This window comes from Syngnathus leptorhynchus, chromosome 10 (assembly GCF_054491065.1).
Source record: "Syngnathus leptorhynchus isolate UIUO chromosome 10, UIUO_Slep, whole genome shotgun sequence".
Lineage (NCBI taxonomy): Eukaryota > Metazoa > Chordata > Actinopteri > Syngnathiformes > Syngnathidae > Syngnathus > Syngnathus leptorhynchus.
The window spans coordinates 10,820,077-10,846,280 of NC_141204.1; the positions used below are offsets into that span (position 1 = coordinate 10,820,077).

The 26,204-nt window shown below is 44.6% G+C and overlaps 4 protein-coding genes across 6 annotated transcripts; 2 read left to right on the forward strand and 2 right to left on the reverse strand.

Moving 5' to 3' along the window:
• Positions 1-806: 806 nt before the first annotated feature.
• mzt1 (mitotic spindle organizing protein 1) lies at positions 807-2,523 on the reverse strand. The gene is made up of 3 exons (XM_085922027.1): positions 2,205-2,523; positions 1,967-2,112; positions 807-1,472 (listed from the first exon to the last, which is right to left on the reverse strand). The coding sequence occupies exons 1-3, from the start codon at positions 2,254-2,256 to the stop codon at positions 1,449-1,451; spliced, it is 222 nt and encodes a 73-aa protein (XP_085778153.1). The 5' UTR covers positions 2,257-2,523; the 3' UTR covers positions 807-1,448.
• Positions 2,500-6,699, forward strand: bora (bora aurora kinase A activator). Its single transcript, XM_085922025.1, has 12 exons — positions 2,500-2,644; positions 3,070-3,213; positions 3,281-3,387; positions 3,490-3,535; positions 3,711-3,789; positions 3,881-3,922; positions 3,999-4,055; positions 4,126-4,379; positions 4,507-4,660; positions 4,900-5,411; positions 5,544-5,684; positions 6,001-6,699. The coding sequence occupies exons 2-12, from the start codon at positions 3,070-3,072 to the stop codon at positions 6,019-6,021; spliced, it is 1,557 nt and encodes a 518-aa protein (XP_085778151.1). The 5' UTR covers positions 2,500-2,644; the 3' UTR covers positions 6,022-6,699.
• dis3 (DIS3 exosome endoribonuclease and 3'-5' exoribonuclease) lies at positions 6,534-12,388 on the reverse strand. Its single transcript, XM_085922020.1, has 21 exons — positions 11,687-12,388; positions 11,340-11,497; positions 11,077-11,261; positions 10,918-10,991; positions 10,624-10,791; positions 10,351-10,515; positions 10,165-10,278; positions 9,919-10,056; positions 9,686-9,832; positions 9,500-9,616; positions 9,327-9,428; positions 9,187-9,251; positions 9,037-9,121; positions 8,842-8,969; positions 8,672-8,758; positions 8,436-8,592; positions 7,971-8,185; positions 7,646-7,814; positions 7,407-7,565; positions 7,225-7,347; positions 6,534-6,958 (listed from the first exon to the last, which is right to left on the reverse strand). Exons 1-21 carry the CDS (start codon positions 11,903-11,905, stop codon positions 6,890-6,892), a joined length of 2,844 nt encoding a protein of 947 aa, XP_085778146.1. The 5' UTR covers positions 11,906-12,388; the 3' UTR covers positions 6,534-6,889.
• pibf1 (progesterone immunomodulatory binding factor 1) lies at positions 12,295-26,046 on the forward strand. Of its 3 annotated transcripts, none has more exons than XM_085922023.1 (19): positions 12,295-12,496; positions 12,800-13,088; positions 13,272-13,372; positions 13,447-13,645; positions 13,717-13,836; positions 14,467-14,600; positions 14,935-15,043; positions 15,307-15,426; positions 15,501-15,562; positions 15,631-15,756; positions 15,831-15,929; positions 19,119-19,284; positions 20,015-20,165; positions 20,557-20,647; positions 21,583-21,685; positions 22,980-23,110; positions 24,473-24,557; positions 25,354-25,533; positions 25,852-26,046. In XM_085922023.1, the coding sequence occupies exons 2-19, from the start codon at positions 12,828-12,830 to the stop codon at positions 25,903-25,905; spliced, it is 2,292 nt and encodes a 763-aa protein (XP_085778149.1). In that variant the 5' UTR covers positions 12,295-12,496; positions 12,800-12,827; the 3' UTR covers positions 25,906-26,046. The 3 variants fall into 3 exon arrangements, with proteins under 3 accessions (XP_085778149.1, XP_085778150.1, XP_085778148.1); XM_085922024.1 differs by having other exon boundaries at positions 12,872-13,088; positions 25,852-26,045; XM_085922022.1 differs by lacking the exon at positions 12,295-12,496 and having other exon boundaries at positions 12,549-13,088; positions 25,852-26,045.
• Positions 26,047-26,204: the final 158 nt, after the last annotated feature.

Consider the following 26,204-nt stretch of genomic DNA (forward strand, 5'->3'; position numbering starts at 1 on the left):
TTTGCAGACAGTGGAGAAAAGATAACAATGCACTGAGCGCTTTGCGTACGTGATGTAAGGGCCATCACCTTCACCATAGATCTGGAGGGTTTGCCAATATACACCCTTAAAAAATACTGGGTTTAAAAGAACCCAATTTGGGTTAAAAATTGGACTGACCTGGATTGTTTTGTACAAAATATTTTTTTTTTGTACAAAACATCCCAAAGTTAATTAACCCGGTAGCTTTACCTATTCACAAATATATATAAAAAAATTCAATGTGAAAATGTTTTTTTCTTGTCTACTGGTGCATTATCAGCATTGGTATCAGGAATTTGCAGCCTCAGAAGAGATGCTGGGTGTGAATTTGAACATTAAGTGGGGAAATGCTCAAATTCAGCCAGATGAGCAGTATATGTGTAACTGATAGCTAATGATATGGCTATTGTATTGATTCTGCTACTTTACACCAGTGGGTGGATAGCTCACGTCAGCCTTCGACAGCAACTGTCACAAAGTCATTAAAATGCTTATATATATATATATATATATATATATATATATATATATATATATGTGTGTGTACACACACACACACACATACTTCGTCCATATGTTTTAGTGTGACCCTCTCTCAGCACTCAATAAAAATTCCAATGGACCCTCGTCGGTAAAAGGCTTTACAAGAGGCTATATTCGGCTACAATTAGAAATTCCCAGTTGCATGACTAGCCCGCATTTCTGAGCAGGTACACTAGAAAAAGAATGTCCAATTTGTATTTGATCGCTTTTTGCAGGGTCGGCACAATGAAGCCAGACATGTATCAAATTGCTAGTTTATTTTTGCCCAATCATCACAACAGTAGCGGGTACCACAATGGATTAAGGGATGGATTCGGTATCAGGCTCTTTGCACAGTACTTCAAAATGTCTTTACCTGTTTTATGGTAACACAACAAGAAGGCATGTAGTTATTGATGTTACAGGATGAAAACAAAAACTCTGCAATCTTAATCTTGTGCAATACTGAAAATAAGATTTGTAAACAAATGATCAATGAATGATCAATCTCTTCAGTCAGTCGTTGCACATACTGAACCTCAAAAGATTGAAAGAAGGGTGCCAAAGCACCGCCTAGTGGTATTTGACTGTATTGCATTTTGATTTAGCCATTTATACACAATGTGAACATGCGAAACATGGATATATATATGAAAAAAAAAAACAATTTTGTAACATTCAAAAGTAAACATAAAAAAAATTTTTTTTCATAGATGGCAAATGTTCTTTTGCAATTCATAACTAGTTGATAGTGCTATTTCTCAGGGGTTCACCTTGATTGACATCTGCATCCAAGGGCAGGATGGGACAGGAGGGACGAGAGAGGATAAAATGGCTGGAGTTCCAATGGTAGAAGGACAAGGAACGAATGCATTCCAGTTAGGACACCAAAGTGAGTTCCATCTTTAGTTTGTGCAGTTTTCAGGAGCCTGTAACACAAAATAGAGACAATGTTAGATCACCACAGTGACACATTGTTCAGTTTACCGAAATTAGGTACAGGGTAGCACGGTGACACACTGGTTAGCACATTCGCCTCACAGTTAGGAAGGTGCGGATTCGATTCCACCTCCGGCCCTCCCTGTGTGGAGTTTGCATGTTCTCCCCGTGCCTGCATTGGTTTTCTCCAGGGCCTCCAGTTTCCTCCCACATCCCCCCCAAAAATGCTTGGTAGGCAGATTAAGCATCCCAAATTGTCCATAGGTGTGAGTGCAGATGGTTGTTGGTCTCTGTGTGTCCTGAGATTGACTGGCAACCGGTTCAGGGTGTCCCCCGCCTACTGCTCAATGACTGCTGGGATAGGCTCCAGCACGCCCGCAACCCCCGTGGGGACAAACGGTACAGATAATGGATGGATGGATAATTTAAATACATGGGTGTTACAAAACACATGAGCGCTCAAGTCATCATTAAGCCTGTGCACCTTGAGGGTCTCTGAGGCTTTCCTCAGCTCCTTGATGACCGAAGACAAAGCTTCTGGATTGATGCCCTGCTCACACAATCTCACACAGATGGAGAGTGACTCCATATCCAGGCCAGTGTTGAGCAGCCTGGAGATCTCAAGTAAAACTAGTAGAAAGATACGAAGAAAACTGACATGATAAATCCAGCAAAACAAGCAACTGGAAAACACAAAGATGTTAGAGATATGTCACTATTACCGTCCATAGTCTCCCGGACAGCATTCATGTTTGCACTGGATGTACTTGCCATGGTGCTGATGGACAGTTAGCCCGACTTGCTAGCAGGAAGCTACCGAAGTACGAAACAGACTCCAAAAGAGAATATCAACAATTTAACCAGACGAGTATAATTTATTTGAAAAATTTCGGATCATTTTACGAATGTTATAAAACAAAACTTTCTCTTTAAAATAGATGGCAAAACTATAAACTCGCTAACGACATTTAGCCTGCCGGAGTTAGCGTTGAGAAGGAGATAAAGGATATGACGACCTAAAACACTGATTGGTTGTTTTGGACTTCCTGGAACGTTTCTATTCGCCGACAGGTTGCGAGAACAAAAATTGAAATTGCGGCCAAAAACGTCTCACGAGTACGACAGACCCTTCCTTAGTTCTGCTAGCTGATCATTTAATGATGTAAGTATCACTTGTACGCATCTGTCATGTCGTTATAGCTAAAAAATTAAAATCGCATTGAACAAAAAGTTACTTCCCGAATGGAACGAGAAAACTAAGGAAAGGTGTCAACAAGATGTCGTCTCCGAGGAGAGTTTCCATCCCAACTTTATTTTTACATCACAAATATATCAACAAAAATGTATTTAAAAAGGTGTCTGATATTGACTGCTGATCTGTAATATTAATGGAAGCGCATTGATTGTCTATCGTTTCATTTACGATCGATGGAGAAAGATACATTATTTGTTGTGAATACAGTCAATCAATGATTTTTTTTTGTACCAAAAAAGGACATGTCGTTATTTCATGGCACACTTACATCCTCTGATTTAAAGGAATACTTTCTTGCTTCGTTTTGGTTGTCTCTATTGTTGCTACCAAAGATGTCGGACCACCCGGAGCCCCAGATCACCCCAGAAACACCAGGGAGACCCTCAGTAAGGAATCCATTTGATAGTCCCAATGACTACCACGACCTCCACAAGCCCCTCGTTCCCAGTCCATCTGTTTTCAAGTTATCACAAGCTGTAAGTCATATCTATTATTAATATTAAATGCTGTTGTAGATCGGTTTGTCACCTCACTTTTGCTCAGGCTCCCTCTGGGTTCAATTGGTCAATCGAGGATATGGCTAGTCTTCTTCCAGTTCACATAGATCAAGAGGAGATCCAGCGGCAGTCATTTTACCTCAGTCAGACAAGGTAGTTAAATCAAATAAAATGCTGAAATCAAAATGTATGACATTCCTCCGGGTAGAGTAACGAGTTGACCTAAAAATATACTTTTCTTCTTGGAATCTCAAGGACGGACTCCGACATTGAAGAAAAGCGTCAGAAAGCTATTGAGCAGGTATGTTGTGGTGGAACAAAAGACAATTGAAACATTTTCGCATCGTACGCTACATATTTCAGCTATATTAAGGCCATGCCAGTCCTATTAAAGCTACAGTATATGTGAGTTGTACATCAATGTTGTCAAAATAGAGTCTAAATTGTCAATAAATGTAATATTTTGTACTCTGCAGTTTTTTACCAAGGAAACAATTGTGCCTTCCCCATGGTCTACGTCAGACTCCCGGAGAACCCCTCACATGTCAAAGACCTGTATGCTTCTTCTCCGTATCGCTTACTGAGCATTATCTCCATGAAAAAAAAATATATATATATATCATAGCATATTGTTTTGCATCCTCAGGGTCTCTCTCTCCGATGATAGAGGAGCAAGAAAGAAAATCAGGTCAGTACTTTTTCATTAAGATAGGAACTTGTCTTTTCTTTTCACTATTAATTAACTTTTGAAGTTTGTGTCGCAGTGGGCTGTCAGACGAGCCTCTCGTTACCGGTGGCCTTTGATTTGGAGAGACTTCTAGGTAAGCCGACTACAGATCAAATCCGGGTGGTGGGTGATTCCGCTGTCACGTCACGGCGCTCATCTCCCAGGAGACTATTACCGCAACGAGGAAGCTGCGAGCGACGGCTCTCAGGAGAGCCTCAGCCAATCGTCTTTGAGGCGCAAACTTTTCCTGGATGGCCAAACCAGCTACAGCGACTCCGACAGCTCCAGTCCACCGAGCCCGGAAAGAAGTCATTCTCGGCAAGAGAGGCCCTTGACCCATGGGGAAGATTTTTTGGGACAAGCTGCCATGTTTTCCTCCCCTTTATCGTGCGGTGTTGCCGCTCCAACGCCATCCACAGTGAGTTGAAAACGTTAATTCCAAGTCCTCCATTGGTGAATTTTTTTCATTTTGTTTTTGGTTTGTTACAGGAAAGCTTCCAATTGTAATGTGCTATTGACAAAAGAAAAAAATGTCTGCTCTGCAGGGCCAGTTCTCATCCAGTCCCATCCAAACTAGCTGTTTGAGGGACTGCAGCAGCTTCAGCCCGCTCTTCCCCGATCGTTCATCGCCCGCCGACATGGCGTCTCCTACCATTTCACCCATCAATGCTCATGCACTGCGGACACCCACAGGCCCAGGTTTGATACCCGACCTTACATTCATCCGCACCACCTATTCTCACGAGAACTATTTATTAAAAAATGTTTATAGCACAAAACATTTTCACTAAAAGGATTTCAAAGTGACAAGATGACTGAATGGTGACTGGAAATATTTTGTAATTCTATCAGAACAGTAAAATAAAAACATCTAATTTGGCTCTTTCACACAAAATGTCACCCACCACACTTTTTTGTGTGTGTGTGATTCTCCTCAGCCGAGTGGAAGCGACCAAGCAGTTTGACTCCCCACGGCCACCCCTTGGACGCGGACGTCCCCTCACTCACCATGAGTCCAGACGTGGAGGGCTGCTCTCCCATCCGCAGCTGCTCTCACCAGCGTCACCCTCGGGCCAATCACAGGCCTCGATTCCGTACCTGCACCACCCCGCCTCCCATCGCCGCGATCCTTAACCCCAAGCTTCCAGACGTCCAGGAGGAGGAGGACCTGCCGTGTGAACTCTCGATGGAATCTGATGGAGTTTCTCCTCTGGCTCGAGTCAATATTGGTCTTGATGCGGAGAGCTTGGGCTTTATGGACACGGTGAAGATGGAGAACGAGCAAGATTCAAGGATAGAGGGGAAACTAGAAGATGAAGAGGGAGACGAGGACCTCTCCAGACGCCTGACCAGCTCTCGAATGGGCAATGTGTCAGCCACGGAAAGCTCTCAGATGTGTTTCTCTCTTTTGACGGAGCGCAGCAGCATACGCTTTGATTCTAGTATGCAGGTTTGTTTTTTGTATTTATTTACCTCCTCCCTCTTTTTTTTGAACAAGCAGAGTTGAGTACTGTGTGGGTTTCCTACACAAGTATGAAATTTAATTTCAATACATTTTCCAATCTGAATGTCACCTGCGTAGGTGGACAGCGGGTATCAAACGACCTCAACGGCAACGGGCAGTCTGATTGACGGCCTCAGCTCGGACTATCACGGCAAAGAGTCCTTCGCCGCTTACCTCAACGAAGACACCTCCCACCTCACCAAAACTTCTAATGTCAAGGTAGCAGTACCACTGGAATTGCACTCGCACACTTTACTGCTCTCACACACTACTCTCGTAGACCAACAAATTGGTTTACAATTGTTTTAAGCTATCTTTTGGGCCGGGGGTTATATTATGCAATGCATCAAGTCTGAATTTTGAGTTGAGCAACTTCGGCAAGGTTTACAGAGCAGAGCAAGCGGAATATGTGCCTGTGAGTATTAAAAAAGGGACTTTCTTATGTATGGTCGGCTTTTCTGTAATTTATTCCCTGCAGTCACTTTGTAACGAATTTAAATTCTTTACACACTTCTTGACTTTTGTCTTTTTCCAGGTGTGGTATCCTCATCACTGAACTGTTTCACACATCAAAAGGGACAACCACTTCTTGCAGCTTTTTCTTTTTTTAATCAGTAGTCATTCTGCACAAGTTTTTATTGGAGACGTCAAAAGAGGCGCTGGCATATCAATGGATAAGAAGGAGGCTGCAATTTTATTATGTGCTGATACAATCAGGAAGACTGGATGTTTTTGAGGAAACTTTTTAGTCAAATACAATGAATTTTTTTTCTTAAGTATGCCACTAAGGATAAACCGACTGACTTGCTTGGTCGTAATTGATTATTTGTGATCTTGCATGTTTTTGCTTCCTGAATTCCTGAACAAACATTTATGGCTGAACAACACTTCTTGTCACTTTACTGGATATGGCTATCCGACGTCTCTCAGTGGTTTACAACTAATTCTGTGACGCAGTGTGAATGACGGACTGAAAAGGTTTACAATGAATGCCATCATGCTGTTTCCTGGGCATTATAATAAATCCTCAAGTACCAGGTCTTCAGCTAATCATACATTTAAATAAATATACCACACACATGCTCTCTTTTAGATAAGGTTTTTAATTTTGATTAACCTTATGAGTTATTCAGCGTCCTTAGGTCACCTGAAAGGTGCTACATACATCTTATCAAGTCATAAAATGTTTACTGTATTTGTTAAAATAACTTACAATAAAGCCATAGTGAATGAAGCAGACTGCCTCTCAGGAAAATACATTATTTTCATTCTTAAAACTAAAAAACAAAACACAATTTAGAGAGCACTTAAGGCTGTACAAAATCCATTTCTTAAAAAAATCCACTGATTAACAACAACAACGACAAATATCTTGTCTCGCAGTTTTCTTAAATTGTCCAAAGAATCTGCAGTTTGGTACTGGTTCAACGGTCCAATTTGGGCTTCTTGCTTGACGTTCCAACGTCCGTGGCTGAAACACTCACACCCGGAATCTGAAGACGAAATGGAGCAGAAGATAATTTAAATGATAATTTTTTTTCAGATTTTGCCATGTTATATTTTATTCTATAAATCACTGATAAAAAAAATTCAGAAAATAAAAAAAAAAAAAAAATGAAGTTTTTTCTAGAACCATGTTCTAAAGAGAATATATTATTTTAGGATCATAATAAACAATTTAAATCATCTTAACCTAATCTAAAAATGACTGGACCAACGTATCTTAAAATTTGTGCTGACTGGATTGGTCAGTTCTTACCACAGGCTCAATCAAGGCCATGCGTATCTTCTGGTGCTGAATATTGGAGTCATCCAGGCTGATGGTGACCTTCACCCGGTCAAATATACGGAAGGTGTGTTGCTCCACGGTCAGAGACGGAAACTGAATACAAAACGCAGTTAAGTAGCAGAAGCTCGTAACACGCATTCCGTTTTTATTACCTCCTCATCAAATACGAGGTTGAGGCCACACTTGTCCTTGCCGTCGAAGAAGACCGTCCCCTCCAGCCCGAACTTTGGGATAAGGACGATGATGGCGTTCTTCCTCACAAATAGGACAAATCCTTCCTCGCTCAGGATTCCTCGGGTCTTAAAGAACAGCTGGAAAAAGACACACACTATAATTACTACTTTACGACACTATATTTTTATAATCGACATATTTAAGGGAGTCTGTTTACTTGTGTGTGGAAGGCCACAGACGCCCTCTGAGCATACTGGGACATTTTGTGTCTGTAGTTGAGGTTGTTGCACAGTGCCGATAGTTTGTGTTTGTCCGTCAGATCCGGGTAGGTGCTATCTGCTCCGATGGCCACGGCAAGAAGGCGGTGCACGATGATGTCAGCGTACCTGCGCAGGTAATGTCGGCATTGAGTCAGGAACAGGTTCAAGTGAACCTTTTTTTTTTATTATACTTAGTAGGAAAATATCTTTTGGTCTCATTTTCAATTCAGGTTGGCGAGTCAATCAAAAATGTCAGCCTGTGCAATTCAGAGTGAGACGTACCTTCTAATAGGTGACGTGAAGTGCGTGTAAATAGGCGTGGCCAGACCATAGTGGTGGAAGTCGCTGTCCATGCCCGAGCAGAAATAAATGGCCTGCATCATGCAGCGAGTGGCCAGGATGCGCAGCAACGTGTTGAAGTAGCCAAAGCCGTCCACTTTGGCCGCTTCCAGCGAGTCGGCCAGCGTCTTCGCCGAATCCGTACGGAGCAGCACATTCTAAATCACGTGGTGAAAAACATGGGAATGTTAATGCAAGTTGAGTACACTCTGGCAACCTGAACACAATTTGTTCTAGGAGGCTGTTCATCCATTTTTTTTATATCCTGCAAAAATACTACCCCTAAAAAAAATAGTGGAAATCAAATTCATACATAAAAAAAGTATTCATCATATTACTTAAATTGAAGTGATGCATCTCTAAAAGTCAACATGTTCCTGTTCAATTGGCAGGTTTTGTTTGACCCACCTGGGACTTTGCTGCTTTCATGAGAATGTCGTAGTTGGAGGGCGGAGGTGCCGGATGTTTCCTCAGCAAGGCGCACTCGGCAAATTCGTCGTAAATCTTTTGGGCGACTGAAATGTTGGCCAGCAACATGAACTCCTCCACCATGTAGTTGGTCTCCCTGCCAATTGGTAATCAAGGTCATTTCTATGTGGCCCTAATAGAGAATTCATCAGAATGCAGTTTTTGGAAGTATTTACATGAGCGCTTTGGTCTGAAGCTCGATGGGGTCGTGGGTTTCGCTGTCCATGTGAAAGCGGACCTCCACGTTGGACAGCGTCAGTGCCCTGAAGGAGAACATGTACTCTTTTGTCATTAACCGCAAATGACACATCCGTCCAAGTCATTCCGCTTTGCAGGCACACCTCACCCTTTCTCCATCCTGCGCTTCTTGAGGATCTTGGCGAGCTTGTTAAGGCCTCGCAGACTTTTGATGATGTTGTCGTTCTTGCCCGTATCGTCTATTCTCATCTGGGCCTCCGCGTAGGTCAAAGATGCCTGAATTGAGCCAGAAGACAGAGTTACACAACGGCGTGGTTGTGTCCGCGTTCACTTCATGGCAGACCTTGGAGTTGATGACACTTTTCGTGAAGCGTGTTTTCAGAATTTCAGCCTCTTGATTCATCTCCCAGATAGTTGAGAAAGCCAACCTTGTATAAAACAAAAACAGATTTGGTCCAACATATTTAGAGAGACAGCGAATAAGCGTCCTTACCTATCCACGTTGGAACGTAGCGAACACAGATTGGAGCTCAGCAGCTCCGGAACCATGTCGATCCTCTGTGGGACACGACACACGTGTGTAAATTGTCCAGCTCAAACTTCCTGACGCTTCAGTTTGTGGGTTCTGCTCACCTTCCCACAGAGGTAAACCGTCGTGCCTCGGTTGGCGGCCTCTTTGTCCAGAGCGTTACCGGGTCTGATGAAATGACTGACGTCGGCGATGTGGACTCCCACCTACGGCCGACACACTCGATGGAGCGTACACGCGCATCACATGGACGGGAGCCTGCGGACGGGACACTTACCTCAAAGTTGCCGTTGGCCAGCTCTATACAGTGTAGCGCGTCATCAATGTCTGTGCATCCAGGAGGATCCACACTGCACACGTTCAGATTCCTCAGGTCCTCCCTGCCCACCATGTCCTGTAAGCACAAAAGTATTGAGGCACACCTTTTTGATTTGAATTCCCAGACTCCAGAAATGTCATTTACCTCCGATTTGATGCTCCATGGCATTTTGGGAAGAAAGCTGAGCACAGCCTGAGAGAAAGCCTGATGGGGAACATCGTGTTCCAACAGCAGCACTGCCTCTTCTGTGTCTTTTTCCCCCGCCATGCCCAAAGTGCGGACAAAATGCCCCTGATGAAAAGGAAATGGCAATCGTGATTCACCGACGCAGCACATTCGTGACCCCGAGGAAGTAAATGGAAACAGCGGCAACTCACGTTGGGATATCTGGAGTCTTTGGGCCAGCCGTCGATAGCCACCATAATTCTCTGGCCTGCTAATGTGGACGCTTGGCGTGTTTCGATGCGGATGCGTGGAATGCAGCGGTCGGCCGGCGTGAAAAGGTGCCGTGTCGACTAAAGGGAAAAACGAGACACCATGAGTGTAGCTGCTTGGCCACCAAGAGAACCTGACGAGTGACTCATTTGACAGCTGAACTGTCCCTAGCCGTTATTGAACGTTACCTCTTTGATTTGGGAGACATTGAGCATGCCGCAGAAGGGCCTCCAGTTCCTCTTGATGATCCCCACGATCTTGCCGGTGGGCTTTTTATCAACATCCCCTTTGGGACTTTTAAGCTGCTCACAAACGGGGAGACCATCATCAAGCAGCAGCGGCTCAAAAACAGACCGCCATTAACAGCAACTCACAGCATCCTCCTCTTCCTCTTCTTCGTTGGTGTCGTCTTTGGCCGAGCCCACGTCCTGCAGCATGATGGAAGACGGCGCCACCCACTGACTGCGCGGCAACAGTTGCACAGCCACCACATCTAGGTGCACGGCTCTGTTGAGGTTTTGAAGGCCCTGGATGAGAACCTGTCCAGATGTATGCAAAAAGTGAATTTGACACAAATACATAGATAGGATGATAATTTAACTGTGTCCTGAATATGCATCTTGACATAAGAGTTAAATTTGGCGTACCTCTGTGCCGTCTTCCTCGTTGTTTTGGATAAAAACTTTGGCCTCAAGGTAGTTATCCCTGCTGGCCTTGAAGGTTCCCTGGTGGAAGGTGCCACTTTTGATGCCAGCTTGAATCCTGGATAGCGGGAGATGCTCAGGGAATAACACCCTACTGCTGGTGATGTCGCTCTGGGGGGGGGGGGGGGGGGGGGGGGGGCGTTGCAATGTCACGATAGCAACAATTCAAACATTTAGCCCCCAGAACTCAGCCCAAAGAAAAACCCTGGCATATTGAGGAAGAACTTATTTGCTTACCTTTTCATCATTTGACAACGCCAAGCGATCCACAAGCTCGGGGTTTGCTATCAGGCCTTTGATGTACTCCTCAACTAGTGCGGGAACAAATGATGCTTAGTAAGCAATTATTACTGCAGTCTATCATTTTCCAATCGGTTCAATAAAAAAAAAGCTTACATTTGTACACCAAAAGACCACTCTCTTGTGCCTTTTGCTTATTAGCGACGTCATTCGTTAGGAGCACCACCTTGGGCCCATCGGGCTTTACCAGGTGCTCGGCGTACCATTTGGCCGCCACGCGGATAGCTCTGTCGTTCCGGTCGTTGGCGCTCTCTCCTGGTTCGCGTTCGATAAATGTCTCTCTGCAGGAATTAAAGTAAAATAGCAATCCTGTCCAAAAGGAGAAGCTAAAAGAAAGTGGTGGAGATGCGCTTTGTTACCTGTGGTGCTCATTGGTAAATGTGTAAAAGTGTCTTTCCTCTTCGTGGATGAGGTCCTTGAGGCGTTTGTAGATTGGAGCGCTGCGGTGGCGTACTTCTTGGAGAACCGTTTGAAGAATCACCACGTTGCAAATCACGGGGTCCTCCAAAATATCAATCTGTGGGATACCACAACAGTGTGCATTAGTTGGAAGAAACAGAAAAAAGTGTGCATCATGCGGGCAACAATTCATGAACCAGAGAGAAAACCAGTGGAAATGTTTACATATTCCGCTTTCCATAGTCACTTGACAAGCTGAATTGACAGCCTGGCACATCAATTATTTTGTGTGTTTTTGTTGTTTTACCTGATGTAACACCACATTGGTGTCGGGGATGAGGTAATGCGAAAACGGGCACAAGTTGCTCTCGATGCACGCTTCTCTCTGCAGAACCGTGGAATCCTGGCGGCACTGATCGCACGCCTCACTTCCACACCAAATGTCGTCTCGCAAATAATGCTCGCGGACTATTTTCATCACCCGACCGGCCCGCGTTTTCTTAACGAAGGTTTTAGACTTCAACATGATGACTAGTACGCCAATATTTAAAAAATTCAATAAAACCTAAGCGTTTTCAGCTACCATTTGTTTGAAAGTACGGAAAACTGAGCCTCCCATGTGAGGCTATGCGTAATTCTTATTGCGGGCCGACGAAAACAACCCACAGCGACAGACGTTCCCAGCAAACCGTATTTACATTTACTACTTTGATCTGATTAATGGCATGGTTGTATGTATATCATATATATGCAAGGTAAACATAGTAGGAATAATACACCAAACATATTATACGTTCTATGTCAATAAGGCAATTTGAAGTCTGTTTTTGTCATCCCAACAAAACCAAGCAAGATCAAACAAGGCTGGTAATAGGCAGTCTCTAACCCCAACGCGCCTCTATAGTTTGGAGGTGGTACTGCATTTGATGTGTCTTACTAATAATTCACTCGTCGTACCACTTTTGTTATTACTAAATTATTACCTTTAATGGAATATGGATATTGATATTAATTAGAAGATCAACTTTCCCAAACTGATAGGCAAATAGAGTTCTTGTACTGCGCGTATCTTACAACAGGGAGCGCTTTCAAACACACCAGCGTATTAACCTTAAGGGTACGTCTCATTTTGAAGATTCTTATGCCTCTGTATTCATAGTATACTGATACCGAGGACAAAATTACTATTTGCAAATAAGATGTACCCTGAGATTGTTGCGGAAGGAAGCGGGACCCTTGAAAATAACGAAATGTGTTTCTGGCAGCTCTTCTTTATGTCGTCTCGTTTGATGTGTATATAATATTTAAAGTAGCATGTGTTAAGTAGAGATAAAATGGCGTTCCATTCTTGCTTGTTTCAGCTAGTTAACTTTGACCATCCACAAGGTAGCGCATAACTTATTGACGCTTAATTCGTTAGCATTACCTAGCTGAGGTGCAAAGGGAAAATGCCCCCGAAGAAGCCAAAGTCGAGCGCTGCTAACGTCTCCAGCTCTCTGGACATGGAGTCAGAAGATGTCAGCCTTGAGACCACCGTGCACACCGCTGAGGATGGTTCCTCGTCGGACGATATGCGGCCGGGCTCGCAGAAGCTCATCCGACAGCTGATCCAGAGGAAGGAGCTACTGCAGAACGTCCAGCTACTGAAAATCGAGCTTTCCCAAAAAAGACTCACCTTAGATAACTTGAAGGCTGACTATATGTCCAGGGTAAAAACCTGTCTATAATAAATAATTTCAGAGTTTGCTGCACCATGGTATATATTTTTAAACTCAAAATGTTACAGTAATCAAATGTGTAATAACATGATAATGATATAATAATAACATAATGACGTAACATAATCATGTCGTGTTGTCGTGTTATCGTGGTGCTCTGTTGCTGTACGCTAGGTGGAGGAACTGGAAGAGAGGCTGAATGATGCCCTCCATCAGAAACAAGTGTTGGCGCTGAGACTGGACAGTGAGATAAAGCTCGCTCAGGAGGACAACAGGTGGGTGCCTGTACACTAGGAAGCCAAAAGTATGCCGCCATCATCATCCATTGAATACAAACTGTGGTCTTCAGAAAGCAGCAGGCTCTGCGCAAGAAAGAAGTGGACGGCATCCTTCTCCGGCAGCAGCAGTTGGAGGAGGCCAACCTGCAGATGCGGGAGAAGGCCGGAGAGCTGCGCCGCTCTCTGCGGGACTTGGACATGTCGCATGAGCGCTATCTGGAGCTTCGTGACCTCTCTGAAGACTCCATGTCTATTCAGGAATTTGTTGCTGTGAGTTGCTCTGTACTTCTTTTATGAATTTATCATCCATGTTGATGTTGTTACTTAAATTATGTTTGAAGGTGCGCTTTTACGAAGCGGTGACTCCGTTAAGAGCTCAGGTGGCCGAGCTGAGTGTGAAGAAAGACACGTTGAGCGAAGACCTGGAGATGCAACGGACACAAATGAAGTCTCTGATGGAGGTAGTGCACTGTACTTTTATAATCAACCCAAATTTGTCATTTCTCACCTACTGGCAATACATGAGCAAACATACAGCAGAACAAATTCTCCCTGAAGTGAGCGAGTGGCATAATTGTGATGAATGTGAGGTGAAAAGGTTTGCTTTCTTTTAAAACGCCAAAATGCCAAGCGTTTCTCCTCTCTTCCCACACCGATAAGGTCACAGCACAATTTCTGATGTAGAAAATTACTAAAGTTGTTTGGCATTTTGACAGTCTCCTCCCTCAGCTGGTGCAACACACCGAGAATGTGAACATCAGTTAAGCATTTTTTTTACGTGCAACACACATTGGCGACATTTGCACCACATGCACAAGGCATGAAAAAAAAAAGTCATTTGCATACAAGCAATGTTGTGTCAATTTTATAGGTAAAATGTCCTTTTTGGACCAGTAAGCCAGTCATTTGCATACAAGCAATGTCATGTCAATTTTATATCAGCAAAATGTCCTCTTTGAACGAGACTGCTCCCAATCACAACTTCATGATGTTTCTAGATTAGATATTTTCATTCTCCCATAATCTCAGCTATCACATTCTTATCCTCTGACGTGTTAACTTCAAATGTTATTTTATTTGTATGTATTGAGAGCTATGAGGAGGAACGCCGTCTCCGCACGGAGATGGAGCTGAGGAGTCAGCGACTGACGCTGGAGCTGGCTGACACCAAACAGCACATCCAAGATGGGGACTACCGCCGGGAAAACTACCCCAACGTCAAACGGTGACATTTTTGAAAACACTCGCTGTTATCTATATAGAAACGCTGTCACTAAGTTGTCAACACACATACTCCGCCAGTTAAAGAGACAAAAGTTGTGACAAGTGAATCTTAGCATATTTCAACCAAATGTGGGAGACTTAAAAACTTGAGGGAACGCTTCAATTGTGGTTGGAAACATGCATAATGTCGCCTTTAAATTGCTTCTCCAAAATACTTATGAATCTTTTGCCAATTAAATTGGCCTGTATTTTATCCTATTATCATTTATTTTATCCCTTGATCCTAATCAGGTATGTCAAGTGAGTTGATGCGTGTCTTTTCTTTTGTGGGGTAGCGAGCGTGACACCTTGGAAGCCGAACTGAAGGAGGTGAAGAGAAAATTCGAAACACTTAACGTGACTCACGCCGCCCTCGGCAGGGAGCGAGACACCCTTGGCAAAGAGGTGAGTATCCCAAGCCCGACTCTGACACGCAATGCACTTGCTGTATGGCTGTACGCTTCCCCCATCAGCAAAAAATACTTTATTGTCAAATGAGTATGGCTTTTTATGCAGAAAATACATATTTGTTTCTGTCATGATTGCTTCATTTTTTTGCTCATCTTTTTAAATTGGTATTCAGATCATCAGGTAAAAAAAAAAAATGTCCCCTGCAAGGGATCAGCCTCCCTCCCTGCCACGCCTGCAGTGTTGTTTCTGCCCCGCAGATGGCGTCGTTGCAGCAGTCAGCGACCTTGCTGCAGAAGGACAAGGAATACCTGCACAGACAGAACATGGAGCTGAGCGTCCGTTGTGCTCATGAGGAAGACCGACTGGAGCGCCTGCAGGTTGTTACAGTCGACAGCGGCATCGCCTTACGTCATGGCTGTGCCACGTCTAACCGCTGGCGTGAATATCCCAGGTGCAACTGGAGGACGCCAAGAAGGCCAGAGAGGACGCTTATGAGAAATATGTGGCATCCAGGTTGGCATCTGCTGCGTTCAGCCTCAAGTGACCCCACAAACACTTTTTTTTTTTGCTTTGTGTTGCAGCGATCACTACAAGTCCGAGTATGAGCGCAAGCTGAGAGACGAGTTGGAGAACATCCGACTGAAGACGGGTCAGGAAATCGATCACCTGCAGAGAACGTCCAGGGAAATGTATGAGAGAGAGAACAGGTGCGGCATCCCCAGCCGTCGTCCGTTCATCCTCAGCCTTTGAAGATTTATGAACTGTTTTTTTGGTTGGGTAGAAACCTGCGTGAGGCCAGAGACAACGCGGTGCTGGAGAAGGAGCGGGCGCTCGCTGCTGAGAGAGATACCCAGTCGCGATACGACCAGCTTTTGGAACAGTACGTTTGATATCGCCGTTTTTCGAGTCGTGTGCAAAATTATTAGAACAACCTCAGGATCATTTTGGGTTGAGGCCTCCCAATTTGGATCAGCACGGAGCTACTGTATGTTTTTACCTTCTGCGTAAGGAATGGAACCAGTGCACATGTCTTACTCAGCAAATTGCGATGAAGGCTCATGCAGTTGTTCCTGAATGCATCGTGAAATGGCGATGTGTCATTACATAACCAACTGCATCAATGCTACGTTTAACCTGACAAGTTGAACTGCTCTTGCAATCTAAACTCTTATTTCAGAGCCTGTCAAGACAACTTTATAGACAAGTTTATAGAATCAGACACAAACTCTGGGCGAGAGCGTTTGAAAACACTTAATATCATTTAAGTTTTTTGGCCACAATAAGCACAAACCTTCTCATAAATTCCCGAAGAAGTCGTTTCTCTTAACCAAATAAGCGACAGAATGAGGATGGTCATTATGAATGCCTCTCAAAGTCAATCGAAACTAAAAGCAGAATCTCTGATGCCGCCTTGCCGTTTTCTCCTGAAAGTCGTGTGAGCATCGGCAGGTCCACTTTTGCTGCTGACATTAAAAGTCAGCGTTAAAGTCACTTTCTGGTTGCTGTCGAAAGCTCACAAACGTAAAAAGGGATTAGCCTGAGGATGACGCTTAAACTGTCAGAAACAACTTCAAGCCAGTCAGTGCAGTTTTTTTTTTCTCAGAGGCTGCATCATATTTCACATGCATTTAAAATGTCAAATTATTGCTATGCAGCGTAATTAGCGAGGCAGCCTTGAGTTTCAAAATGCAAATTCACATCGCACGTCATACCCACAACCTCTGATGAATGCCGACACGTCCCACGAGACGTTTTAACCCTGTCATTAGAAGAAGTGCGTGCTGGCGCTTTGATTTGCCGTTTCATAATGAGGATGAAGCGGCAGGGTCAAAGGTCACTTCAATTGCGTGGGGGGGGGGAGCTTATCGACCATCTACTGTAGTTTTAAACTTTGTAGGTTCTTTTGGTCCATTAAATCAGTGTTTGTCAACCAGTGTGCCGCAAGTGATCGTCAGGTGTGCCGTGGAAAATTATCCAATTGAAGTGAAATCAGTGAAATCTTTCCCAAATATTGCACTTAAAGTGCACTTTTTATTTGAAAGAAAAAAATATGAAAGATACAAAATACGTTTTTGAGTTGATTCCTATTCAAGACACTTTGATAAGAATGACTATATTGTTAATATAGGTGGCTACGTCTTAACGGATTTTTGTTGGTGCGCCTCGAGATTTTTCCAGTGAAAAGGTCTGCCGTGAATGAAAAAAGGTTGACAAACACTACATTAAATGACATACTTTTGGTTCGTGATTTACTATATTTGCATATGGATATTGATAGCTATAGATATGGAAAAAGAAATGTGGTCCTTCCAGCGTGTGTAAATAATTTAAAGTATGTCTGACATTTTTGTCATATTTGACTTGAACTACAGTATGTCAAACAGGCTGTGAATGACACGCACGCACAGCAGCAGCAGTGTACCCATCCGTCTCCAGGCTTGGACTGCATGCTTGTCATTTCTCCAGATCCAAACCACCAGCTGTTGCTCTTACTTTCCATACACGCACAAACATGTACATGGACACACATTCGTGCCCCCCCCCCCCCCCCTGTACTCTCTCTTTGCCACGATTACATTCCGGCCGCGCATCGCAAGCCAGCAACGACAGATGCTAGCCACAAGCCCTTAACCCCTAACCCCACGCTCGCCCCTATTTTTGGGGCAAAGAATGAGACGGACAAGCTTGAAATGGCGTCAGACGACAGTAGTGCGGGCACACTCTGCAGCGGGAGTTTCCGTCACTGGTTCAAAAACACACATCGGAGCCCAGACAGAGGGAAATCCGGGATTCTCCACGTTGGGTTTCCAGGGCATATTCACACCAAGTCATTCCTTGCCTCTCGATTGCAGAGCGGCATCAATAAAGGAGGACATAAAATGTCGACCATGTGCACTTGTCCGTCACACCGCGTGCGCGCAGCTCGGCTGAATACGCTCTATGGATGATGAAATCCTATCAGCTCGGCTGTAATCGGGAGTTATTAATATTGTCCGAAGCAACCTCGGCGGCCCGAGGAAGCAAACGCGCTCCAAGAGCCGCTTTGTTATTTTTAACCGCGTCGTAGAGCAAACCCTAGTCAGGAAGATATTTGCGGAAATTTCCGACTAAACACCAAATGTGAGAACTTGATGACATTTTTTGAATGCTGATGTCCCAATTTCTCAACATGTTGCCTAATGAGGAGCCTGAGAGCCAAAGAAGTGTTTGACTCATGACTCCACCAACACATTTGCTGGTTCAATTAAAATTGTTGTCATGATGTTGGCATCAAACGTTAAAGCTTTAAACAATCCGGAACTCCCACGTTAGACAGCGCACAAGATTTAAGTAAGGCTTTGCGTGCAAGCTCACAAATTGACTGACGACATTTTCAACTCCAAACGGTGCCATCTGAAAACCCGATGCTTTGTCCTCAATAGGTTCCTTGCCTCAAGAGCCAAACGTAATCATCCAACATCAAACGATAGCCGCGCATGGCTGTGGGCGCTTGTCTATGTTCTGACATTTCAAGACTCGGCAGTCCTGTTGAGCAACGCCGCGCTTGCCAAGTTGTGTGTTTAGAAGAGAATGGAATGATTTGACCCCTCATGCTTTTAATGATGATGTTTTCTAGTGAGTCACTGTCTCTAACTGTGTACATGAGACAGACAGATCAGACTGATGTCAATCAAAGAACTGAATAATTTTGAAAGAGAATCTCATAGCAATTAGATTATTTTCCAGAATCCCTTCACTTTTGCATCCAGGACCAAGAAGCATCATGATTTTGCCCAAGAGGCGCTACACCTTGGAGCGGTTGCCAGCCAATCACAAGGCAGCTCCAGACAAATGTTCACATTTGAGTCCTCATTTCACCTAACGTGTGTGTTTTGGGAATTTGGGAGGAAGCGGGAGTACCACAACACGCTAGGAGATCCAAATCCCGAATCTCAGAACTACGGGCCAGACGTGCAAAGCACTAGCGCTGCCCCGTGACTTTACACTTCACACTGTATATAAAACTGCTTCCATGCTCAAAAGTCGGTCGTAAAAAAAGTTCTTTTATCGCGTCTTTGCAATCTGACAGGTTTCGCCAGCTGCAGCTCGGTACAGACGGCAGGGTGGCCGAGTTGTCAAACCGGGCCAAGCTGCACTCCTTCGAAGCCGAGCGCGCTCAGTTGCTGAAGGAGGAGACGGACAAGGCTCTGGCCCAGTGCCAGGTGGAGTGTGAGAAACAGCGCAAAAAAATGGAGGTACTCACCCCCCCACAAGAAAAGTCAGGCATTTGCCGGCCATAACGCAACATTACACAGATGAGCCAGCCGCCTTCTTATTTTTGTCTACAAGTTATTCTCCCTCATGTGCCGTTGCTATGTTTTGCTGCCAACCTGTCAGCAGGCCTTCGTCATCAGGCAAAATTCTTTCAACACGCTCACAGTGCTTGGTTTTAGTCATCAGACAGCACCCCCCAAAGTCTTTTGGCTGACGCGGTTGCCTCCGAGCATTTCTCAAGAAAAACTAATTAAGATGAGAGGAAAAGAAAGCTATGGATTATTTTTTGACGTGAAACTACTGGTTATTAGCATTGGTGCTTTTCTTTTTTTTTTTTTGCAGAAACTGTGCTGATCTTGTGATAGGATTCTGATTAATAGGGCAGAAAAAAGTTTTGAGGGCTTTCTCAAAAGTCCTTTTTTTTTTTTTTTATTGGGCCGTGACTTAAAAAGTGCATCTCGATAAGTGAGAATATTGTGGGAAGCTTATTTTTGTTTCATTAGTTCAATCATAAAATCACACAATTCGCCATCTCAACTGTTTACAACATCAGAACAAAAATGAATCTGTGGTTGTGACTAAGTCAACACTTCCTAGGAAGCTGTCTGCATCTTGTTTTTGTGAGAATTTAATAGAGTATAAAGTAGTCGTTAGTAGGAGGGGAAAACAAGATAATAATGTGTTTCATCTGGGTTTCCACCTTTGTGATAGGTCCTGACGCAAGAGTTTTACCGGCTACAGACGTCATCAGAGAAGCGCACCGCCGAGCTTCACGCTCAGAATACCGAGCAGGCGTCTCGCCTGGAGACGTACGAAAAACTCGAGCAGGAGCTGGATCAGGTCACCGTGCAGGCTGCTGAAAGTGAGGCCGCTCAGTGGTTGTTGTGTTGAAAAGAAATAGAATAAATAATGACTGCCAAATTCACAATCAGTTGATTTGGGAACGGTTGAGTAGATGTGTGCTGACTCCGATTTAACGTGATTTGGAATGTGTACGGTTAATTCAATATATTTTAGAGGGTGTGCACAGTTGTGGAAACACATGATCTCAATTGTTTATTTTAACTTCCCCTCTCTGAAAGATTTCATTTTTATGAGTTATACTACTTGTAAAAAAAATCTAATTATTTATCTTGGCTTCATTTTTAGATCACGAAAAAAACTGACAGTTGAGTAGGGGTGTATGATTTCTTTTTTTTTTTTATCCGCTGTATGCTTAACAAACTTTGCTGTTTGCTTTGGTGTCTGTCCAGTCGAGAATGAAGAAGAAGCAGAGAGGGTCCTCTTCTCGTACGGTTACGGAGCCAACGTTCCCACCACGGCTCGAAGGAGACTTCAGCAGAGGTACGGACCCTGAGCCACAGCGCGTACTGCCGCCAATATCCACATATGTAAAACAACACATTGGGCATTGTTAGGACAGTGGAACTTTTTTCCTCCTCCTTGTTCGGGCTGGTTCTTAACTTGAAGTCAATGACATCAACAAATACATCTTTTCATGACTTGCGAGATTTGCCAAGGTCTTAGCTCAACGTAAGGACATTTTGAACCTTCAGTTTTGGTGCAACTTTAATGGAAATGTTCCATCTTTGTGGGTAGGCTGGAACCGATTAATAGCATTTCCATTCATTTCAATGGAGAAAAATGATTTCAGATGAGATTGGATGAAAGTCCAAGAACTCTGCGATCGGTATAAATCGAATCTGTGACCTCGCGACCTTGTGTGGTTTTAGCGACGACCCTTTCAACAGCTACAAACGCCCTCGTGTTTATTTTTGCATCGTTTCTCAACAAAAAATTCACAAAGTGAGTCGCTCCGTTGTGTGCCAGCCAGGTGACAAAGTGCTTTCTCCACTACTCGTGTTTGCAGTGGCATTAAACCTGCCCGGGTGGATGACAGCCTTCATACCAGCACAAATTCCTCTTGCTTTTTCTCCTCTCATTGTCAAATGTCGACATCTCGCCGTGTGATATACTGCCATCATCTGCTCTCAGGCACTTTTCCCGTCCTCTTCTGCAGTCAACTACTATTCTACTACTTGCTGTGTTGTGACTTGCATCGCATGCGTGTGTCCTGCATGTGTTTTTATAGTCCACGCGCACATTTTGATCTCGTCAACTCTAAACACACACAACACACTAAAAAAAAAAGTTCATATTGATCTCATCTGTAATGGTTACGTAAGCCATGAGGGAAATATTGAAGTAACACTAGTGGTAACTTGCAGTGTTTTGGAATTTTCTCCTCACTCTTTGCATATGTGTTTGTGTGTGCGCAGCGTTCACCTGGCCCGCAGGGTGCTGCAGCTGGAGAGGCAAAACACATCGCTGAGGAGAGACTTGGAGAAGCACCAGTCCCAAACAGGCCAGATATCTGAGGAGGTAAACAGCGAGCGAGGTGCCGCAGCCTTCGCTCTAACGGCCGGCGTTTTATTTTGCTACCTTGGCACCTTTGCGTCCACGTCTGCGCTTCCCTAACGTTGTCTCCCAACCTCCACCTGAGCATCAAGGGTACCCCCACCCCATTGGCATTTCACAGGCATCGCCGCATGTGCTAAAGTCAATTCACCTTGCACAATTGACTCTGTGTCCTGTCACAAAAACCTTCTGTTGATGACAAACACAACAGCTTAAGTGACAAAGTGTGAGAAGCCAGAGTGGCGGTGTCTGTCTGTCTGTCACACTTGTTGACTCAGAGAGAAAAAAACATGGCCACCAACTGTGACGGCAGCGGCCTTAATCTCTCTCAGCGCCCGGATGCAGAGACTTTGCTCACATGTGCCCCACTCGTGCTCCACTTCCAAAGTTATCGTAAGGCTGAAAAAATGTCAAGTTGACAACGCAGGTGTCCAGTTGGCTTTTTTTTTTTTTTTTAAATCGCATTCATTGTTTTTTTCAGAGCGTTTTTTGAGCCGCACGAGTGTTGCGATGGTTCAGTGCAAAAAGGCGGGGCACCACTCGAAGCTAAATAAACTAGCCATTCAGCTGTCAGCAAAGACTGACTGGCATTCATCGGGAATACCTTATGATTCACTGCGTATGAAAAGAAAGCGTGAAAAATTACAGTTTCTCAGTATAGCCAAGGGTGTTAACCACCCACACAGACGCCCTGACGAACTTTACTATTGTCCTCAACCTCCCACCCACTTGGCTTTGCCCTCCTACCCGCTTTTGCGGGTTGTAAACCTGGTTTAATGTGTAACAAGTAGACTTGAGCCGTGTCCCCGTAGATTTTAGACCAGATAGTAAAAGCGCCGCAACACTGCTTTTTCTTCTGCGCCCGAGCTTGGTGTCGCTTTGTCGAGTTGGGGGTTGTGACATCATTTTGAAAATAATGCATGTAATGGAGAATTGAATTTGGGGCCCTCTGTTGGTTTCCAAAATGAACCATCCCAAGACGGAGGCAATTTAGGGAAGGGGGATTCCTAGCTGCTAGGCCGCGGCCCAGAATATTGCAGCGTTTGGCACAATGTGAAGCAAAACATGAAAATCCACTCCAGACTGTCCACCTTATCAATCACTTTAAAGGGCCTCGTGTGATCTTTCAAGCAAACCCAAAGCCGAGTCCGTACTTGAACTCTGTTTTGCTGCTTAACGGAGGCAAAGCTCCAAGCGGACAGAATACGAGCAGAATAATTCTGATTTGTGTTTGTTGAGCCGAGCGTTTTCTGTGCAGCTGCTTGCGGCCCAGCGGCTGCTGGAGCAGACGCAGCAGCCTTACAGCTACCTGATCGAGACGGTGAGACACAAGGACGGAGAGATCAACAGCCTCAAGCAACGCGTGGCGTCACTCGAGGACGATGTCACGTACGCATGCACATGCACACACACACACACACATACGCGCGCACGTTCCGCCACATATTGACACAACAACTTTAATTTGATGCGATTATCTTCATTTCTTTTGTTCCACTGCAAAGGACTCCCGATTGGCAGTCATCCATCTCTCCCAAGCCTTGAGTGATTTAGCACTTTTTCCTCATCGGCGGCTTTGGCACCTTCACAATTCCATGTTGGTGTTTTTAATGTGGGTGATTACAGCTGGATGAAAATCAATGTAATATACAATTACGGTGGAAAAATATTTTGAAACACACTTTGCTTAATAACTCAGCAATCTGTTGTTACCAAGGGTAACAAGGGTAAACGTCTGCTTTACAGTTAGGAGGTCCTGAGGTTCAAATCTCATCTACGGCTTTCCAGTGTGGATTTTTTTTTTTTTTTTGATCTGGCACTTCACTTTCTGCCTCCATTACAAAAACATGCACGTCAGACTTAAACTTCTCCTCAAGTGTAAATTTAAGTGCTCTCTGTAATTGGCCGGCAGGGTCACCTACAATCTGCTGTGACCACCGTTGGCCTCACATTTATTGCACCAGCGTGCCTTGGGCCAGCCATGGGCCGCAACACTCATGCTTCCTAATCAGTATCTCAGCACACCACACCTACAGTAAGAGGTGGATGGATTACCTCGGCAAAGAAGAAGTGCTCACCAACAGGTTTAGACACATTTGTGAACAAGATTTGGGAGAAGTAGCACATTTGAGCCAAAGCAGCTGTTGCATTTATTGAGATATCTGTTTCACTTTAATTTTTCTTGAGGTGATTGATTATCCAATGGCAGCATGATGGCTCGTTTGCCTCACAGCGCCTGCCGGTGACGCCTTTGAAATGCAACATTAGCAGGCGCTGCTAGCCACAAGTGGCCTTCAGGTCATGTGACGGCGCGGGACGGAAGTCACTATTTAGCACGCCATTTCGCTATTAATTGTGAATCGTGGAATGTCACGTGGCTGTGTTACAGTGGCGTCATTTGTTTTTTTAATGCGTCACTTTTATTCAGACAAAAGGTGGCTGCTGACGCCAAGATATTCTCATCAGTTTCCTCCACGTTCAGCAGTTGGCAATGAGGCCGGCACCCACTTTTGATACACATGCAGGGTCACAGTCCATTCATGTCGCCCTGTCTTCAAACATACGGGAGGTGACGCATGCTGATTCTGATCAGACTCCACCCTGAAACAAAAGAAAATCACTTCACGTGCAATTGCAGCTTGGGTTGAGTCACTCTTAGTCATCATAAGATCGTCTGAGATGTTGCGTAAAATGAGGCAAATTGAGCACCCAGACGTTCTTTTTTTAATCTCTTGCACTTTGTGTCGCCAGTTCCCTGAGGAAAGAGCGGACGGCTCTGCTGCAGGTGAAGGACAACATGGCCGCCGATTTGGAGCGGCTCCTCAACCATCGAGAGGTACATGACATGACGTCCCTTTCTTGTGTGGACAGCGACCTGCCGCCAGTAGCAACATTTTGACCCCTCCCCTAAAAATATTCATCATTGCCTCTGTTTATCATTGAAAGCTCAAATATACACCAAATGAGGATTCAAAGTGTCGTCGAGAGAGCCTCGAACCAACGCAATTGCGATCGAGTCAGTTGTGCCTGTTGGCCGTCTGCAGGAGTCACTTTGAAAACAAACATTCAGGCTTTTCACACCACTCAAGTTCTCTCACTGTGTTGCAACAATTCCTTTACGATTAGGTGTGCGTGCGCGCGCCCGCCCGTCTGTGTGAAAACAGGTCCACCCCTCTCCTGCCCCCCCACCCCAGCACTTGCCGTTTGCTGTATGAAGTATGTGCCATGTCATAGACAGCTGTTCCTCTGCCTGCCTGGTTGAGATGCCACTGCAAACTGTGTGTGTGTGTGTGTGTGTGTGTGTGTGTGTGTGTGTGTGTGTGTGTGTGTGTGTGTGTGTGTGTGTGTGTGTGTGCGTGTGTGCGTGTGTGCGTGTGACATGCCAGGGCTCCTGTCCTCAGGGGTGATAAATAGAACAGCAAAATGGCTCATAGTCCTCCCCTTCTGCCCCGCAAGATCCCTGAATCTCGTTGAGCCCCGGGGTCGCCCTTAAGAGCTGGTTCTAGACCAGTGATTCTCCACCCTGGCAAATTATCCAATTCTCATCAATATCTTCCCAAAATTATTATTTACTTATGACAATGTCTTGAAAAATGTTCAACACAACCATAGAATTTATTCTTATTTTATAGGAGTTAGCCATGATGAAGCAGGTCCTGATCAGCATGCGCTCGCAACAAGAAAACGCTCCAGCCCTCTTGGAAGCGGCCAGAGTCCACCCGGAGACTGCCGGCTCGGACAAGCGGCGCTCCAAGTGGGACGGTGGGCCTGTCAAGGACGAGTCGCCCGGCAAACCTTCACCCACCGTTTTTGTAAGTGTCTAACAGGGCCAACACCCATGGGTGAGTCACGCGTTCTCAGCCGAGACGCGAGGTTGGCAAGACGGAAGGAAAAAACGTTTTTGTCAGTTGGGTTTCAACAGTTGCCAGAGAATCACAAACTTGCAGTCACACAACTTTGATCTTTTCTGGATGTGTGAAGTGGAACTGAGACATGATTGTTAATTTGGGCTGAAATAAGGTGTGTGTATGACATACCGGCGCATCCTAATCATTTATCATAGCAAATTTCATTCTTATTTTCCAGTCCCACAATGTCATGTTCTTATTCAAATGTTTCTTCTGTTGCAGACAAAAAGAGAAACTCCTGATTGGTACCAAAGACTCAAGCAGAAACCCAAATAACGACTGATACCTGTTGTTGTTGTTTTTGTCATAAAATTAAACATTTTTTTGTTTTGTTTTTATAAACTTTGTAAAGTCATTTTCCCACGCGTCCAGGTGTTGCTCAGGTAACACATTCCTCTTTCCTGGCACACGTCGCTGTTATTGCACCGCTCCATCTTCTCATCGGTTGAATTGCACGCTTGGCATCCATAACATGACCTCAAAGCACAAAAAGGAAATCCACCTGGTAGTTGAGAGTTGAGCGCAGCTGCTGTTGCACATTGATTCCTGTGCGCGCTAGCCTGCTCAACAACAGT

What these genes read in the sequence shown, in the direction of transcription:
- bora (XM_085922025.1), top strand. Translation starts at nt 3,070, where the DNA reads ATGTCGGACCACCCGGAGCCCCAGATCACCCCAGAAACACCAGGGAGA. An exon ending in TTTTACCTCAGTCAGACAAG is followed by an intron (nt 3,388 to 3,489) that starts GTAGTTAAATCA and finishes TGGAATCTCAAG; the next exon opens with GACGGACTCCGACATTGAAG. An exon ending in CCGCTCCAACGCCATCCACA is followed by an intron (nt 4,380 to 4,506) that starts GTGAGTTGAAAA and finishes TCTGCTCTGCAG; the next exon opens with GGCCAGTTCTCATCCAGTCC.
- mzt1 (XM_085922027.1), bottom strand. Translation starts at nt 2,256, where the DNA reads ATGGCAAGTACATCCAGTGCAAACATGAATGCTGTCCGGGAGACTATG. An exon ending in TGTCCGGGAGACTATGGACG is followed by an intron (nt 2,113 to 2,204) that starts GTAATAGTGACA and finishes TCTTTCTACTAG; the next exon opens with TTTTACTTGAGATCTCCAGG. An exon ending in AAGCCTCAGAGACCCTCAAG is followed by an intron (nt 1,473 to 1,966) that starts GTGCACAGGCTT and finishes TTTGTGTTACAG; the next exon opens with GCTCCTGAAAACTGCACAAA.
- pibf1 (XM_085922023.1), top strand. Translation starts at nt 12,828, where the DNA reads ATGCCCCCGAAGAAGCCAAAGTCGAGCGCTGCTAACGTCTCCAGCTCT. An exon ending in ATGTATGAGAGAGAGAACAG is followed by an intron (nt 15,757 to 15,830) that starts GTGCGGCATCCC and finishes TTGGTTGGGTAG; the next exon opens with AAACCTGCGTGAGGCCAGAG. An exon ending in GGCTCCTCAACCATCGAGAG is followed by an intron (nt 24,558 to 25,353) that starts GTACATGACATG and finishes CTTATTTTATAG; the next exon opens with GAGTTAGCCATGATGAAGCA.
- dis3 (XM_085922020.1), bottom strand. Translation starts at nt 11,905, where the DNA reads ATGTTGAAGTCTAAAACCTTCGTTAAGAAAACGCGGGCCGGTCGGGTG. An exon ending in ATGTCTCCCAAATCAAAGAG is followed by an intron (nt 10,057 to 10,164) that starts GTAACGTTCAAT and finishes TTTTCCCTTTAG; the next exon opens with TCGACACGGCACCTTTTCAC. An exon ending in CTTCAGACCAAAGCGCTCAT is followed by an intron (nt 8,593 to 8,671) that starts GTAAATACTTCC and finishes ACCAATTGGCAG; the next exon opens with GGAGACCAACTACATGGTGG.